Source organism: Diplodia corticola, assembly GCF_001883845.1.
Source record: "Diplodia corticola strain CBS 112549 chromosome Unknown scaffold15, whole genome shotgun sequence".
Classification (NCBI taxonomy): Eukaryota; Fungi; Ascomycota; class Dothideomycetes; order Botryosphaeriales; family Botryosphaeriaceae; genus Diplodia; species Diplodia corticola.
In genome coordinates, this window is record NW_017971494.1 from 329,489 (window position 1) to 346,443 (window position 16,955).

Genomic DNA, 16,955 nt, shown 5'->3' on the forward strand with positions numbered 1-16,955 from the left:
GGGGCCAGCTGAAGGGCGGATATGAAACAAACAATACTTACAGAAACCTGTGCATCAAGTCATCGGAATTTGCGCTCTCCACCCCTGGACCGTCTTTGATGCCCAGCTCGGTCTACCGGGGCTGGCGCTTCTGTCTCCAAGGTGACACAGAGCGGGCAGTGCGGGCAGTGCTTGAACAAGGGCCGAAGGAAACCGCAACACGTGTCGAGAGCTATAACAGCGCGGCTCGTCGTTGGCTGCAAACCGCTGGGGCGCCATGGCCTCCGCGTCGAGTGTCCGGCACGCTTTGAATATCAGCAAAGAGCCTTCCGCTCCAACACGGCGCAAAATAGCAACATACGGATAGCTGGTCCGAACCGCTACTGAGGCACGGCTCTTGCACAACGCTTCGTGTAGCTCAGACACGGTGCAGAGTCCTGGCCCGGCGAGGCGGGTTGTGGAGGCAAACATGACTCTGCATAACTGACCAGGTCTGTACAAATGAGCAGGCTGGCGGCAAATCCATGCTTCGTCACTCGCCGATTGAGTAAAGCAAACGACAGCGGCCTTCGGTTGCCTGAACATTTGAGATAAGGAACACCAACCAAGCAAGTATCCGCTTCCAGGCGAGTCCGATCCTGAAGATCATTTGCGATCCTCAACCCCGGGGGGCAAACCGAGCCTCCACCAGAGGCATGCGGCACTGAGACAGCATGTCGGCCGCGCAGCCTCGTCTCGTAACAGAGCGGCCCTCCACCGTCGGAGAAGGGGGAAGCGTGAGACTTGCCGGCGGAGGCGACTGCGACGGGATCCCAGGCTTCTTAGGGTGGCTGCAGAGGGCCCTGGCGAGCCCGCCAGTCTGCCAAAGCAACTGCTTTTCGCACACGGAATCAGATCCACAGGGGCCGTAAAGCGAGCCCAATAAGAGCGGAGCTCTGCAGCTAACCGCCCAGCAGCGATCCACACCGCAAGTAGCCCAATCAGGCGCTTGTACAGCAGTCGTGCGGTCCGTTGAGGGAGCCAAGGGCTTTGGACCACTGGTCGGAGAGTTTCATGTGGCCGCGCCACGGGTTTCCGGGAATTCTTTAAGCGTTGTCCTGCTGTGCCGCATTGCAGTCAAGTCAGCGCTGACAGTGCCAGGGGAGGGCGGAGGCAGATCGTGCAACTGTCCGCATTGCTTTTTGCTGCCTCCCCCGGTCTTGACGTCCTCCGACGACCCCGCAAATGCAGGGAGATGAAGCTGACCCAGGCCCGCCGTCTTGATCAGCCGGGGCTTTACATGCGTCGCCCGCGCTTGACCCGGCTGAGGCTCTCCTCTGAAGAATCCGGAGATCGGTAACGACGGCCCTGGTCACCGCATGGCTAGCTGCTCAAGGGGGTTCCTTGCCGTAGCGCTGCATTGGTAGTCCGTGGCGAAAGCAGCGTCGGAGCATGTTCCCCAAGGTACGACCTGAGCATTGGGCAGAGGCCTCGAGAAGCTCTCTGCATAAGTTGGCCTGCAAGCCGTAAAGCGCGTCTGCAGGGATACATTTTTGAAGTGCAGAAGAGCGTCAGGCGTGAAGGCGTCCATGCAGTGCTGGCGTCATCCGCCTGAAGTCCAGGGTAGCAACAGGTACCAGACGAATATGGTGCTCTCCAGACCATGTGCTAGTGGCACCGATCCTTGCCCAAACAAGCCCCAGCCGGGCGAGACAAACAAAACCCACATCACATCATGACACAGGCTGCGGGGAAGCAGGTCCATGGGGACGAGCCGGCAGCCGCGCGAGTGGGGCTAGAGCATGGGCGGAGAAGCGGCGCCAGCAGAGCGAAAAGAGAGGATGAAGAATGCAGGCGTGCATGGCTCCCGACGGCTGCAATACAAGCGAATGCTCACGCGACTTGGGGCGCAACACATCTAGGCCGGCTGCCGGTGTCGCCATGACGGCGCAGGGCGGGCGTTCGCAACCGGCACACGCCATGGCCCGAGATAAGGCTACGAGCCGTCCCGCGGCGGCAGCGGGCTCGCAGCTAGGTAGGCAAGGCCTCACGACCGACGTGCGAGACAGCGGCTGGCCACCCCGTCACTGCATCGTCCAGGGATCCGCTTGCATGAAGGCTTTCGGCGGCGGGGGGGAGGACCGTCTCCGCAGCAGTGTTCCGTCTTTGTGGCGCCTCTTGCTGCAGCTCTACCGGTCAGTCAAGAAGGCTCAATCGAATCGGCACCCTTGCCAGCCGGCCGCCTTGACCGTGGCCTGTTACTCGGTGCTGCCGCTTCTGCAGCGGTTCTGTCGGCGGACGAGTCTGGGCGAGCAATCGGACACGCGCGACGTTGGTGTGCGAGCTCGGCAGCGTGGGCTCCAAACAGAGACAAAATTGGGGGACCGCCTGAGGTGGCACAAGGGAAACGCAGGCGAGGGAGATGGGAAGCGCATGCGAGGCCTGCGAGGCGAGCGAGTAAATGTGCAGGGAGTGAGGGCGCGTGAAGGGCCGGCGGAGGTGCAGAGGAAAAGCAGCAGCCGCGGTCGTCCATGCCACAGCCCCTTCCTCAATCGGCCTAGCGCGGCCCATGATCGCCGCCCGCTGATGTCGCGCGTCGAGCTCCGCGACCGTCAAGTTTCCCTCGCGCCAGCCAGCCCCAGAGCCGCCTCCACCACTCCCCATCGCATTGCCAGCGTTACACCAACCCTCGCCGATCACCACACCTGCGCATGACCCCCCGCCTCTCCGCCCCTCCCGCCTGAGCTTGCGCCGCCAGCATGTCCGTGTTGCTCGAGACCAGCGTCGGCGACATTGTCATTGACCTGTTGGTCAAGGAAGCCCCAAGGTCTTGCGAGAAGTAAGATACCGCCCCCTTTGCGCCCGCCCGCGAGAAGCTGAACCCCCCGACTAAGCTCTTCCTTCTGCTCGCCAGCTTCCTGAAGCTCTGCAAGATCAAATACTTCAACTACGCACCCGTCCATTCCGTCCAACGCGATTTCTCCTTCCAGACGGGCGATCCCATCGGCCCCGATTCCAAGGACAGTGACGGAGGCACCTCCATTTGGGGCGTGCTAGACCCCAGCGACCCCTCCAAGAAGACGTTTGCACCCGAGTTCCACCCGAGGCTCAAGCATGTCGAAAGAGGCACCGTCAGCATGGCCACTGTGCCTTCGACCGCCGATCCCGATGCGCGCCTGGCCGGAAGCCAGTTCATTGTTACGCTTGGCCAGAACTTGGAGTACCTAGATGGCAAGTCTGCCATTTTCGGCACCGTGGTAGAAGGCTTCGACGCGCTAGAGAAGGTCAATACCGCCTTCATTGACAGTAACGGAAGGCCGTTGAAGGACATAAGAATACGGCACACTATAGTCCTCGATGACCCGTTCCCCGATCCTTCTGGCTTGCTTGAGCCGCCAGAAAGCCCTCTGCCCACTCAGGCGCAGTTGGCGACCGTGCGCATCAGAGATGACGAGGAGCTGGATGAGAACATGGATCAAGAACAGGTGGAGAGAATGCGGCGGGAGAGAGAAGCCCGTGCCCAAGCCCTAACCCTCGAAATGATGGGAGACCTGCCGTTTGCTGAGGTCAAGCCGCCCGAGAACGTTCTCTTCGTTTGCAAGCTCAATCCCGTCACCCAAGACGACGACCTGGAGCTTATCTTTTCTCGCTTCGGCAAGATCATGTCATGTGAGGTCATCCGCGACAGGCAAACTGGCGATAGCTTGCAATACGCCTTCATCGAGTTCGAGGACAAGAAATCCTGCGAGCAGGCATACTTCAAGATGCAGGATGTGCTGATTGACGACCATCGCATCCATGTGGACTTCTCCCAGAGCGTCTCGAAACTCTCAAACGTGTGGCGTGACGCCACGAATGCTAAGCGTCAGCGTGCACATGGAGGCGGCTTCGGCGGTGTCGCGAGTCTGGAAAAGAAGAGGCAATACCGCGCCGAGTACCCAGATGAGCGCGATAGGGGCTCCAAGAAATATGGTTTGGTCTTCGATAAGAATGACGGGCGCCGCCAGCGCGATAGGAGCAGAAGCCCTCGGGGAGACAGGGACCGGAGACCGGACTATCGCGATAGCGATAGGCACCGCGGTAGAGATGACCGTGATGACCGTAGAAGAGAACGCAGCCGTGACAAGTACCGCGATGACCGCAGGCGTGATAGGAGCGGAGACCGCTACGGGCGAGACGATCGAGGCCGGGACTACGATAGGCGCAGATAAATGAATGGGCGAGCCCCAGAGCCTTCGTGTTTAATGGGAGTTCCCGGGAGAAATGGTCGAATTTTGATAAATGAGCTGCGGGCTGGGTAGAGGTCTTCAGGTACAACAAAAGTTTCTCAAATGGTTACTTGACCATTTGCATTGATGACACGGATGAGTATCATCTCGGCAATGTTCGACAGCATTAGCATGGGCAATTGCTGGCCTATGACAGCAGAGTTCGGTGTTGTTGGCCATCTCTCCTTTTCCTCCATATTAGTCCAGCAGTTTGGAATGTGAAAGCCTGCCATTTCGAGACACGGCCCAAACAAGGGCATAGAAAAGGCCATCATCATTAATGCGATGTACAGGAAAACTAAACAGCCTTGACTCGTTGTCATCACTATACCGGTTGCCGCTGCTCCGAACTGAATAATGACCGTAACTACGGCATGTAACGGCGTTGCAAGAATCGCAGGTACAGTGACAAAAGTGGACCTAGCTACATGTGACGACCATGCTTATGTACGGGGGAATACGTGTCACTTGCGTGTAAATTGGTGGGAGATTCATTTCACTAGCACACATGACACGGATTAAGACGAGATAAGGGATAAGAGGCACTCTGGCTGCCGAAACCACTCTTCATCACTTCCGCACTCACCTACAACGTGATTCCATGCTCAGGTCGAGAACTCATAATACCACCACTGTTGTGATTTGTCTGTGCCGCTGAACCGTCCGCGAGCAAACACCGGTAGCCATTCAAAGATATACCAATGAAAACCACCGCCATCAACTTATAACAAAGTACGCGCAAATTCCTTGCTCCCGGGGATAGCCATTCGAGCATGATGGAGGACAGCAAAACAAATAATATGATGCTGCGCTCAAGCACTGACCGTGCTACTGAGGGCCGGATACCAACTTCACTGGTTTGAAACCCATACTCCCGCGACAGTTTGTTTCCTGTGCAGCTGTGAAGAATAAGTACGAGAGTATACTTATTCCACTTTATCCACCAATGACAGGAACGGGATGGCAGCCTTCCATTTATCTAGACTCAATGAGTGGAGGCGAAGCACAGAGCTCGTGCGCACTGACTGAAAAAGATGTATTCCGTGATGATTTCACACGTCTAAGGTCTAGTCAGCCATCTGTGCCCACTGAACAGAGCTTCCGCATGATTGACGGCGCAAGTACGCTTTTTTTAGCGGCTGCCTCTTCATTTCCGGAAAGTGAGCTGACTTCTTCGTTCGATGGCAGATCTCGAGCTAACCCTGAAAAAGAAAAAAAATGAAGGCTGGTAAAGCGTGAACAAGCAGATGGAATGGTTTATAGAGATGTCTTTGTAAATCGCCAGCATAAGCGAGCAAAGATTCAAGTATTGAATAGAAGAGCCGACAACGTTGACGAACAAGGGCGGCAAGTACATCTATTCCGAAGCGCTCTCGTGAGAAATCTCAATCTATGCTCATCACATCGTCAACACTCTATCGATCCTAACCCGCCAGTATCGAAAAGCATTGGAATGAAAATCACCGCGCCCTAACACCGTTGAAACCCTTCATTGCTCAAGACAACAGCGAGCCGTCTCAATCATAGGTCTGGATCTGCACCTTGATCGCGCCGGTCTTGGGATCGCTCGCCGTCTCGAAGGCCTTGAGGGCGTCCTCGAGGGCGAAGCGGTGGGTGACGAGCTTCTTGAGGTCGATGACGCCGCCGGCCAGCAGGCGGATGGCGCGAGGCCACTGGTTGCAGTAGCGGTACTGGAACTGCAGGTCGACCTCGCGGGTGGACAGGCGCATGAAGGGGATCTTGATCTCGCTCTTGCCGACGCCGATGACGAAGACCTTGCCGCCGAACTTGGCGGCCTGGATGGCGCCGGCGATGCTGCTCTCGACGCCGGTGCACTCCATGGCGAGCGCGGGCTCGTTGCCGTCCATCTTCTCGTGCACGAACTGGGCAAACTGCTCGGGCGAGTGGCCGAACTCGACCTTGTGCGTGCGCACGCCGGGCACCAGCTCCCGGGCGAAGGCCAGGCGGCCCTCGTCGATGTCGGTGACGACGAGCGGCTCGGCGCCGGCGGCGCGGCAGCACAGCAGCGTGACGAGGCCGATGGGCCCCGCGCCGCACACCAGCACCGGGTCGCCGAGCTGGAGGTTGGCGCGCTGCATGCCCGCCAGCGCCACCGCCAGCGGCTCCAGCAGCGCGCCGTCCTCGTACGTCAGGTTGTCCGGCAACTTGTGGCACCAGATGGCCGGGTGGTTGACGTAGCGCCGCAGCAGCCCGTTGACCGGCGGCGTCGACAGGAACTTGTCGTTCTCGCACCCGTTGTACCGCCCGACCAGGCACGGCCCGCACTGGTGGCACGGGATGTTGGGCTCGACCGCGACCCGGTCGCCCACCTTCAGGTGCTTGACCGACGGGTGCGCCGCGACAATGACGCCCGCCGACTCGTGCCCCAGGATGTGGTCGCCGCGCACGATCATGGGCCCGATACAGCCCGCGTGCCAGAAGTGGACGTCGGATCTGTGGGCGCCGTCGAAGCAGTCAGCGATCCGAACGTGCGGGGAAAGCGCAGCTGTGCAGGGGAAAAAACGCACCCGCAGATGCCGGTGCTCTTGACTGCGATTGTGACCTCGTTCTCCTTGAGCGCCTCGCCGCTCTTGACCTGCTCCAGCGTGGGCTCCGCCTCGGCCACCCACAGGTCATGCTTGGGGTTGGTGTAGACGCCAATGTTCGGCTTCGACGGCTCAACGGCCGTGGTGCTGGTCATGGTGGTGGACATTTCGGCGGCTGTTTACAGTGTTCCCAGAGCTTGCGGCTGCAATTGGAGGTGCGAGGAGAGCGGGAAGGCGGGGAGCTTGGGAAAAAGCGGACGAGAGCGGCGCAGATCACAACTTCAAGAGGGCCGGCGAATAAGCTTTTGAACGTCTGCAGGGTCGCGCCCAGGAGATCTCGCGGTGGGAGAGACAAATTAGCTTCGCGTGGACCTTGCGGCGGCGGGCGTGGGCTCGCGACTGTGAAGAGACGAAGCTGGACAGCTGTCTGGACCATGGGCCAGAGCTTCTATGGGCCTCCGCCCACCGGAGGGGGCAGTGGCACGGGGTGGGAGCCGGCGCCCCACGACCCATTGCCAAACCCACGATGCGTCGTGTCTGTGGTGGTACCGCGGCGTGGAAGCCCATTGGCTGTTTCGCCGCAGCGTTTCGAGTTGCCGCGTTGGCGTGAGTTTTTCCGCCTGTGGATGGCTGGAGCGTGGGTCCAGTGGTGGTCGAGGGGACCACCGCGGGGTAGCAGGTGACGTCTCAAAAGAGGGGCTCTCCAAGCACAGGCCGCCGCCCCAGTTTAGCCAGCCGGGGGTCCTGGGCAGCCGCTCGTTCACGTGACGGGCCCTTTCTTTCATCGTAGCCGTTATTATTGCTGCAGGCTACGCTGTTCGCTACAAAGACTGCTGAAGCATTTCGTGGCAAGCCACTTTATCTATACCCTGCGCTGATCGTAAAAGCATGGCCATTGTCGTTATGACCACAAAGCAAACTCCAGTGGCCTTCCACATACCTCCGTCCCAAGGAAACCGCGCCGAATCGGAAACGCCTCTGCAATTTGCTTTTTCGTAAAGCGCCATACTCATGCCATCCAACCGCCGAATTAAACCATATGTCCTTCATGAAGTTGAGAAAGTCGTTAAGAAACTCGAACAGGAAAACAAAGTGCAAACCGCTGGATGAGGCACGCTAGGTGGGAGCGACATCAGCAGCAGCATCATCTTACGAAATTTCCATTCCTTCATCATCGTCGTTCTCACCTTCCTCAATGTCGTCGCTCGCCAGCACTCCGGCGCCGCGCTTTCGGCCTTCACGTCCGGGGTACTTGATGCCAGCCAGGGCGCCAAGTGCCTCCAACTCTTCGCCGCTGAGGACACGGCCATGGTCGTCCACTTCGTCGCAGAGCTCAAGCAGACTGCGCTTTGGCAAAGAGCGAAATCCTCTGGTACGCACAATCTTGCCCCAGTACGTCATGCAGAAGTCTGCTGCCCGCTCTTTCAGCCAGTTTTCACCAGCGGTGTTGGCACGTTCCCAGATGATAGCTGCGTGCTCGACATCGAGTTCCTTGTGCAACCTGTTGACGCAAAGGATGCGCAAGCGCGGCATGACATAGATGTTCGACATGACTAACATGCCGGCGACATCGCGAAGCGAGGGTCCGTTGCTGCTGCGAGGAGCGATGCTGTCGGTATAAAGATAGTGCAGGAAAGCCCGAACGGTGCTGTACGGCTCCGGGATATGCATCTTCTTGGTGTGGAATTCGAGCATTTGCGATGCGTACATCCGAGCAAAGTGGGGCCAGCGTGCTTGCAAAATCATCTTGTGGACGTGAATCGGTGCCGACTCCTGCGCGGACGACGATTCGGCCACGACCGAGGCGTCATCATCGTACTCATCCTCGAAGTCGCGCTCGGCCGTGATCTGGAAGTCCGCCCCGCTACCCGTCTCCGGAGGCTGATCGAAGACCTTGATCAAGTCCGCTCCGATACCTGAGAGGGGCGAGTTCTCATTCGCATCGGATGATGGGAGCTTATGGACCTCGGCGCGCGTTTCGTGTGTAAGCGAGTTGCCGAGCAAGCCAAACTTGGTGAGGTCGATGGGCAAGACGTCGCTGAGATACTCGCCAGTGGCGTCGCCGGTGTTGCCAGGATCGGTGGGACAACCGAGCAACCACGCGTGGGTTCCATCTTCGTTAAGGGTGCAATAATGCCAGCGATAGTTGGGAGGAAACATGTCTTTGCCATCCGCCAGCTTGTGCCAACGCAGGGTGTCGAGATCCAACGTCGAAAGGCTGATGTCGCACGAAGACATGACCGAAGCCGGGGTGACGAAATCGACGAGCTGGCCAGATGTAAAGACATGGAAATGCGTGCCAAGTGCCTGTGTTGGGAGATTCTGACTTGCGACGAACTTGAGCGAGGAGATGGCTCCTGGAGCGAACAAGGGCCTGTTGCCAGACATGTGGGCCGGGTTAGTCTGGACGCTGCTCGAATTCGCGGCATACCCCGTGTTGCCAGTCGTCAGCGTGTTGCGCCAGCTCGATGAGTTCGAGTCCCGAGTCCTACCCAGCGCACCTCTGCCGGAGGTGCCATACGCCATAGCAGCTTCGAACGCAGGGCTGCCTCGAATGTCCAGCCACCAGATTTCACTGGTCTTTTCCATATCCTCTCCAAGACCACCAAATACCCAAATCTTGCCGTCCCAAACCCAGCTGGTGTGGTCGTAGCGCGGAACAAAGCGCCACGTGCGAGACCAGGTCCAGGTCTTGAGGTCCAAGTAACAAATGTCGTCGAGGACGTAGTTGTCGGAACCGCTCATGCCACCGAGAATAAAAAGCTTGTCGTCGTGGATGACGGCCGAGTGACGGGCGCGGCCCTTGGGAGGAGTTCCGTGGATGTCAGGTTGAGTCCAGTGAGCCGTCTGCAGGTCGAAGATAATAACATCGTGAAGGTAGGTGCGGTGCTCATTCTCACCACCAAAAACGAGCAGCTTGTTTCCCTGCCACAGACTGGCAGTGTGGCCTGCTGGAAGGTAAGCATCAGGGCAAATATGCGACGGTTTCGGTGAGGCGCATACCCATACGAACGCCCGGAATGTCACCGTAATTATCGACCAGGTTCCACTGGCGTGTCTGCAAGTTGAGGCGTAGGACATGATTATAGACTGCGGCGCATCAGCTTTGCTGGACTGTGAGACGCGCAGCGATGGAAGGAGGCTGACCCTCGTCGGTGTATTGATCAAAACCGCCGAACGCATAAATCTGGTCGTTGCCGACATACGTCACAGATGCGTTCACCAGACAGGCAGGTTTGGCGCCGACGGTGGTGACAATCTTCGGGCGATAGCCTTCATTCTTCCCGCTGCGCCTGCGCAGCACAGGGCTGGCCGAGGTGGCCGAGGTGGCCGAGGTGGCCGACATGACGAAGGTGGTGTTGGATGGGGTCGAGGAAACAGGAATGGTTGCGGACGAGGAGGAATGAGGAGGGCTGGTAAGAGCGTGCAGGGCCGAATTGACGGCGTGGGCCATTGACCGCGGCGGTGTCGGTTTATGAGACGGGCATGGAAAAAGCAGCGAGTGAGACGGAGCAGGGCGTACAATGAACTGATGCGCTCGGAGGTGAGGCTGGCAGTGATCTCAAAGCGCTCCGTCCAAGGTCAATCGCCGCCGGGCCGCCACGCAGGAGGAATCTGCGCCCGGGCCTGGCTTGGCGGCGCCGCTTCTCCGCGCGGCCTAGTTAGGGCTGGCCGGCCCAGCAACACCACGTATACGTAACCGAATGCAGCTGTCTGCCTTGCGAGCTCTCCCGGTGCGTCTGCTCTGAGCCTCAACCCCCCCGACACACGCTCTTTTCGCCACATCCATGTCTGCTCAGCTGCCTCTGCTCGATATCTGGGAGGCGTCCTCCGCCCAGCCCTTCTATCCCACCGTCTCCAAGGACGCCCAGTTCACCGTCGGCTTCGCGTTGCTCCTGGCTGGTACGCGCGTTGTGACTTTCCTGCCAGACTTATCGCTGACCCTGCTGCGCAGCATTCATCCTCACCGGCGTCTTTGGCCTCAGTAGGAACCCGCGCGCAATTGACGGACATGCGCACGCTGACAAGGTGACAGCTCGGTCCATCGTCACGCTACCTGCCCTCGGCGTCCCTGCGTCGTTTGCCTTTGGGTATTATTACCCCCCAAATCCATTCTCGCGCGCGTATACTGACGGCTGCAGCTTCGGTGCCGTATACATGATCTGCGCGGTCGGTGTCTACGTATAAAAACACCTTTCTTTTCTCATTCAGCAAGGCGCCGTCGGAAGTGTCGTGTACGTTAAGAAGGGTGATGCCATAACTTCGGGAATATAATATTCGCCAGTTCTTTCCAAACAGCTGCACAAATACGAGCAGACAAAAATGGCCATCATGAACGACGTCGTGGACAGTCAGCCGATCCTCAGCGCCGTGTCCGGCTCGGCACGGCAGCTATTCATGATACTGCGGAGCATTGGGTTTGCGGAAAAAGTGCGCGTACAGATAACTGAGGATGGGCTTCGGTTTAGTGCTGAGGACAACCGTGTCATGCAAGGTATGCGTAGAGCCTGCCCTGTGACTTCAGTGTCTGACTTCACGCAGGCCTCGCATTTCTCGAAAAGACTCTCTTCACCACGTTTCTGTTCAATCCACCGCGGTTCAGTTCACAATCCGACGCAGATGATGATGACGCCGACACTGTTCCAGCGTTTGCAATTTCACTCCCATCCCTCCTCGAGACGCTGCAGATTTTTGGCCTCACAGACGCGAACCAGCGGAACCCGTTTTCGACGTTCAGCTCGAGAGAAGCCACAAACGCATTCGATAACAGGGTCCTTGGGATGGCGTCGGTGTGCCGTCTCTCTTACGAAGCGCCGGGTTCGCCGTTGAAGGTTGTTTTGGAGGAGGGTGGCGTGACTACGACTTGCGAACTGACAACTTACGAACTGGACGAGGCCGAGGACGAAGACATTCCGTTTGCGAGGGACGAGTTGGCCATGAAGATCATTATGCGAAGCTCGTTCCTGCACGATGCAATCACAGAGCTGAGCAGCACGAACCCGGAAAACTTGGTGTTGCGAGCCAACCCCACCGCCCCCTTCTTTTCTTTAAGCGCCAGCGGGACGCTGGGAAGCACCGTAGTGGAGTTCGATAGGCCGGACAACAGCAATGACTCGGGGGCGCGGGGCGGGCACAATCAGCAGGATACGTTGCTTGAGACATTCCAGGTGGCACACGGCGTAGTATACTCGTACCGGTTTGGGTTGATCAAAGCGGCAGCACGTGCAATGGCAGCAGCGACGAAGGTCAGCATCCGGGGGGATAGTCAGGGAGTGCTGAGCCTGCAGTTCATGATTGAGGTGGACGGCGGCCAAGTGAGCTTCGTCGATTTCCGGTTCGTGCCGCTGATCCGCGAGGAGGCTGAAGACGGAGACGGCGGTGATGGAGACAGCGGTGATGGAGACAGCGAAGGCGATGCTCCCGGCTCGGATTAGGCCAAGAAAGAAGTGTTTGAGCTTTTGTAGTTCGACTTGCACGTGTGAAGCCAGGCTGTGAAGCTTAGCAGGGGCCCAAAACCGGGGGGATGGATTGCCGACTGCGGGCTAGGTAGCGGTCGGCGTAAGCGGTGGGGCCGCGACGCCCTAGCCGCTAAGGCCGGTGATTAGTGAACAGTCGCCCTGAGCACATCTCTCGCATCGCTCCGCAACTCCTCACGGGGCGTGAACGCATCTTGCCTACCGCAACACAGCTCTTTCTCGCGCTTTATGGCTAATAGCCTTGCATTCCACTCTGCACGCGCCATCTCCTAACCCCTCTGACGCCATCCCTCCCGGCTAACCGCCCTTCTCCCCGCTGCTCGCGCCACCCACTCACGCGGTCGCGGCCGAAGTCAACCGGCCGCTTTCCTGGCCTCGCCTCGTCTTGGGTTTAACGCCGGTGCCACTAGGCGGATTACCAAGACCGTGGCGGAGTCGCACTGCTGTATTACACCGGCCCTTCATTCTTCTTATAACATAGCCAGCCCCCGACACCGACGTGCGCCGCCTGCTTCCCCAAAGAGAATTAAGGAGAGCCGCACCCGTCTCTTCTCCAAAGAGGACCAGTTGTTCCCAGCGAAGGACGGCGCGCCCCCACGTTTCGCCTCGGCGGCGATCCGCAGCGTAACCATGGGCTCGGAGAGTGAAGAGCGCCCTACCAAAAAGCGGGCCAGGCAACCCACGCCGTCCGCGGAGCCCATCAGCAAGGGCAAGAAGCAGAGAGGCAGACCAAAAGTAGATACACAGGATGAGACCGCTGCAGATGTGAGTAATCAAAAAATGCACTCTCTCTTCCGATCACTCATCACAAAATCCTCTCCTTGCACTAGCGGTGACGCTCCGCTATACGAGCGCTGCCCCCATCCCCAGAGTGCCCCACTGCACTGCTTTTGCCTTGAACTTCCCGTCTTCGCTCTGCTGCTTTCATCCTTTCTCGCCTCCCTTCCCGTTTCCAGCCTCCATCATGCCGACGCCCTATATGGTCCGCCGACTAACCCCGGCACAGCGGCGTCGCACCCAGATCCGCCTTGCTCAGAGAGCATACCGCCAGCGGAAGGAGATGACCATATCCTCCCTGCAAAAGCAGGTCGAACAGCTGCAGTCGGTCATCGATGGCATGAACGATTCGTTCCTGCACTTCAACGACCAGGCAATGGCTTCGGACATCTTCGCCTTGCGTCCGCACTTGGCCTCCGAGTTGAGATCGACCAGCGAGGCTTTCGTCAACCTCGCCAAGACTGCAAAGCATGTTGACACTGAGGACGAGCGTGAGGATAGCCAAGAGGCCGCCTCCGACCCCTCGACCACACCACAGAATGCGGCGGCTGCGCCAAACATCTCAACACGTAGCTACCAAGACATGGGCCAAGCCCCGCATGACGTGTCACAGGTGCCAAATGCAGACGCCCAGATAAACTCTCACTCAACCCATATCGGCTTGGGATACTATAAGATTGCCGAAGAGCCTGAGGCCCCGGCCTTTGGACAAAACGTTGATTTCTATTCAGGGTCGGATCTCCCTAATCTATCAGCTTCAACCTTTGGAGCTGCAGGGGAGCCAATAGTTACTGAACTGCGTCAGCCTCAGGACACTTCCTTCGCCCTTTCCTCCCACTTTCGGAACCCCGTCCACACGGACGCAGTAAATGCCTTCCAACCCCAACCGGAAGCCCTTGGCCAGCACATGAACGAGCACCACCAAAACGAAAAAAGCGCAGTTGCTCCGATCCGAGCACGAACCTACGAACCATTCACACGTGTTTCACCCTGGATTCCGTCTCCGATGAACAGCACCCCCCGACCCGCTTTCACCTACTCTTTCCAAGAAACCACCTTTTCACGTCGCTTGCAACGAGCCTGTCTCGAACGAGCTTTCCATCTTCTCTCAACCGCACACCTCCGCCCCAGCGACTTCAATCGGGTTTTCCGCCTCTGTCGTCACTATTCATCCCGAGACAGACTACTCAAAGATTTCAGAGATCTTCTCCAGAACTCTGTGCTCCAACCACTTGACTTTCTTAACTCGCCATTCCTCCATCTAGGCGGAGCAGGGACCCACTACCCTGTGCGAGATGAAAACGGCAGGGTCATCCCAGGCCAAATAAGCTTTAATGTCCGCCGTGTTGGACCGTACGCCACCAAAGTACAACTCGAGGAACTTCGAACAAGCACGCGACCCAACATCATCTTTACCCCAGAACTAGAATACGATCTGGAAGCATATGGCGGCGAGTGGTTAGACAGCCAGGACGTCGAAGGATACCTCGAGGAATTGGGCGTGCATATAGACGCACAAGCATCTTTCGCAGAGACAGCTGTCAAGACGCTTGATGCTCTTGCGCGCGTTCAATCACCACACGGCGACGTCGCGCATCCAGATTCGGAAATGGGCGTCCTCGGCGAGGCGCTCGATCAATTTGCACCCAACCACGTCGGTGGCAATTTCGGCATGTCTCCAGCTCCTCAGCCCATGTTGGCGACAGGCAGCCCAGGACAGGCAAGCTTGCCCAGCAGTTCCAGTGTCCCCAGCGCCTCACACGGTGAGAATTCCACGTCGAACGGCCCGAGTACGCCTGACAGTGCGAACCTCCTTCAGCAGAGGGCACAAAGGCTGGAACAGCCATACTCAATGGATTGGGGAGAATTTCCGTCAGCTGATCCCAAGAATTGGGATGAATGGGATCGCTTCTACGACCTGAATTACGCTTGGGCCGACGACAACCATCTGGACCTGAGCGAGTACGGCATGGGTGGGGTTGCGACCGTAGGCTCCGTGGAAGAGCGGAGGCAGAACAGGTCGGTGACAATCGATGTTCAGAGGTTCATCAACGGTAAGTTTGGTTGGCTAGCTGTAAGGCTGGGATGCGAAGGTGGCTAACTCGTCGCAGGTTTGATCAAACGTGGTGTTTGCATCGGCCGAGGTCCGGGGTTCCGTCGCTCAGATATCCACTATGCTCTACGCGCCGCTATCATCGAAGCATTCTAATGGTCACCTTGGACTGCGGGATCATCATTGCTGAACCACAATGGATCTCTCATACCTGACAATCCAATACCACCTCAGCTCGAAACCAGCACAAGCTACGGCGAAAGCTACCACTCCAGCGCCTGTCCATGACGGCAAGGCAGGACGGCCAAGATCAGCAGTGCCTGATGAACCGGCGCAGAAAGCAATGAAATGGGAATTAGAAACTCATTCAAGAATTACTTTTCTCGACTGCCGTGTGAAGGCCTTTTTGCCTCATTCCATACCAAGGCTATCTACTCAGACTCGATATGGATGAAAACAGGACGCGAAATATTTGAAGGCGAACGACGCAAGACTGCTGAATCAGAATCCCTGCGGCACAGTATTGGAGAAAAAAGATACAGGAACCATGTGGTGCATCTTCTTGGTCTTATCAACTGTTTTCTAACTTCAACACTTCTACATATCTTCGGTGTTCCGGACAAAGGACCGGGGGAAAAAACTTGGAATTCAAAATATGACAATTTGTCTTTTAAATAACAAGACTTATCTGCGTCCACAATCTTCATCAATTGCGCCTTGTTCCACGCATGTATGAGAGAGAGTGCTCTTTCATCCTCCTCTTCGTCTCTTCTCTTTCACACTCGTTCCTTTCAGATCGATGAATTAGGCTTTCAATGATCAGAGTCTCCGGCCGACCAAGACGAAGTGGGACCTAACGTGCTCCAAGTCGTTTTGTGGAGGACAAGTTGAGCCATCGAGGCCAATCGAGGGATTTCCAGCCCTTGTTTCGCGGCGAGATGAACGTCGATTGCCTGAAATACAGGGGTGGTGGATGGAGCGCTGCTCATGGCACCCAAACGTGTTGTTGTCCCCGGAGAGAGAAGGTCTCCATGCGAAGCGTGCAAGAGAGGAGGAGCCAGCGGCGTTGTTGAGGGGCCGATGTCAATTTTTTGTGCTTGCTCTTTGACGAGGAAGAGACCAATGGATCTGGTGGCATTGGTCCTCTTGCTCAGCTCCCATAAGCATCTTTTCCCCAGGGATCTTTTGGGTCTGTGCTGGCGAAGGTGGTTGAGCGGGCCAAGACGTTGGAGACGATGGTCTTGGTGGAGGACATGGCTGTGGAGTCGATGCTTGTCGAAAAGTGGTGATTCGTCTGACGGTCTTTTTTCGAAGTGGGTAGATGTGTTTTCTTTTTTTCTATTTCTGCGTTGCTTTCGTGGTTTCAATTGATGGTTTGGAAGATATAGAAGGATCACTGCGAGGGCTTCTGGATGGGGGAAGTCGAAGCAAAACACCACCTTTTTATACAAGGCTATAATGTTTGTGTCAGGGGAAAAGTGGCGCAGGGGCGCAGCCACACATATGCCAAGCGACGACAGCCGCCTTCCTCGTCGCAGCGGGAGCACATCAGCACACGGGCATCAGCGGGAGGAGGAGGGGGCGCGGAGGCGGTGTTGTCCGCGGCCGTGTGTCGAGAAGCCCCGGGGGCAAATGGCCGCGCTCCTGGTGTGTGCCTTGCACCCGCACACGGAGCTTGTCTCATTGTGAGGAAGCGCCCGCCTGCGGACGCCCAGGCCCGGATCACCCAAGCATCGATAGGCGATGAGCTTCTCCCGCAGCGCTTACCAGACGTCATGGGCTGCTGTCTCCCTATTGTTTTCCCTGCCCGGGACTTTTGGCTGTGCGTGGCTCATCAAACGGCCGGGCCGGAGGCAACGTCCAGATCCTGCTCCCA

General features: G+C 57.6%; 6 protein-coding genes across 6 annotated transcripts; 4 read left to right on the forward strand and 2 right to left on the reverse strand.

The window, feature by feature from the left end:
* Positions 1-2,717: 2,717 nt before the first annotated feature.
* Positions 2,718-4,169, forward strand: BKCO1_15000100 (peptidyl-prolyl cis-trans isomerase-like 4; the record flags this gene model as incomplete). Its single annotated transcript, XM_020271196.1, has 2 exons — positions 2,718-2,797; positions 2,873-4,169. The coding sequence occupies 2 exons, from the start codon at positions 2,718-2,720 to the stop codon at positions 4,167-4,169; spliced, it is 1,377 nt and encodes a 458-aa protein (XP_020132004.1).
* A 1,574-nt stretch (positions 4,170-5,743) lies between these two features.
* BKCO1_15000101 (l-arabinitol 4-dehydrogenase) lies at positions 5,744-6,939 on the reverse strand (the record flags this gene model as incomplete). Its single annotated transcript, XM_020271197.1, has 2 exons — positions 5,744-6,680; positions 6,755-6,939. 2 exons carry the CDS (start codon positions 6,937-6,939, stop codon positions 5,744-5,746), a joined length of 1,122 nt encoding a protein of 373 aa, XP_020132003.1.
* Positions 6,940-7,921: 982 nt separating this feature from the next.
* Positions 7,922-10,226, reverse strand: BKCO1_15000102 (kelch repeat protein; the record flags this gene model as incomplete). Its single annotated transcript, XM_020271198.1, has 3 exons — positions 7,922-9,720; positions 9,776-9,862; positions 9,920-10,226. The coding sequence occupies 3 exons, from the start codon at positions 10,224-10,226 to the stop codon at positions 7,922-7,924; spliced, it is 2,193 nt and encodes a 730-aa protein (XP_020132002.1).
* Positions 10,227-10,560: 334 nt separating this feature from the next.
* On the forward strand, positions 10,561-10,960 carry BKCO1_15000103 (dna repair protein; the record flags this gene model as incomplete). Its single annotated transcript, XM_020271199.1, has 4 exons — positions 10,561-10,675; positions 10,728-10,757; positions 10,809-10,863; positions 10,915-10,960. The coding sequence occupies 4 exons, from the start codon at positions 10,561-10,563 to the stop codon at positions 10,958-10,960; spliced, it is 246 nt and encodes an 81-aa protein (XP_020132001.1).
* Positions 10,961-11,095: 135 nt separating this feature from the next.
* On the forward strand, positions 11,096-12,207 carry BKCO1_15000104 (dna repair exonuclease rad1; the record flags this gene model as incomplete). The annotated part of the gene is made up of 2 exons (XM_020271200.1): positions 11,096-11,267; positions 11,315-12,207. 2 exons carry the CDS (start codon positions 11,096-11,098, stop codon positions 12,205-12,207), a joined length of 1,065 nt encoding a protein of 354 aa, XP_020132000.1.
* A 672-nt stretch (positions 12,208-12,879) lies between these two features.
* Positions 12,880-15,235, forward strand: BKCO1_15000105 (bzip family transcription factor; the record flags this gene model as incomplete). Its single annotated transcript, XM_020271201.1, has 3 exons — positions 12,880-13,014; positions 13,256-15,080; positions 15,138-15,235. The coding sequence occupies 3 exons, from the start codon at positions 12,880-12,882 to the stop codon at positions 15,233-15,235; spliced, it is 2,058 nt and encodes a 685-aa protein (XP_020131999.1).
* Between the last annotated feature and the right edge of the window lie 1,720 nt (positions 15,236-16,955).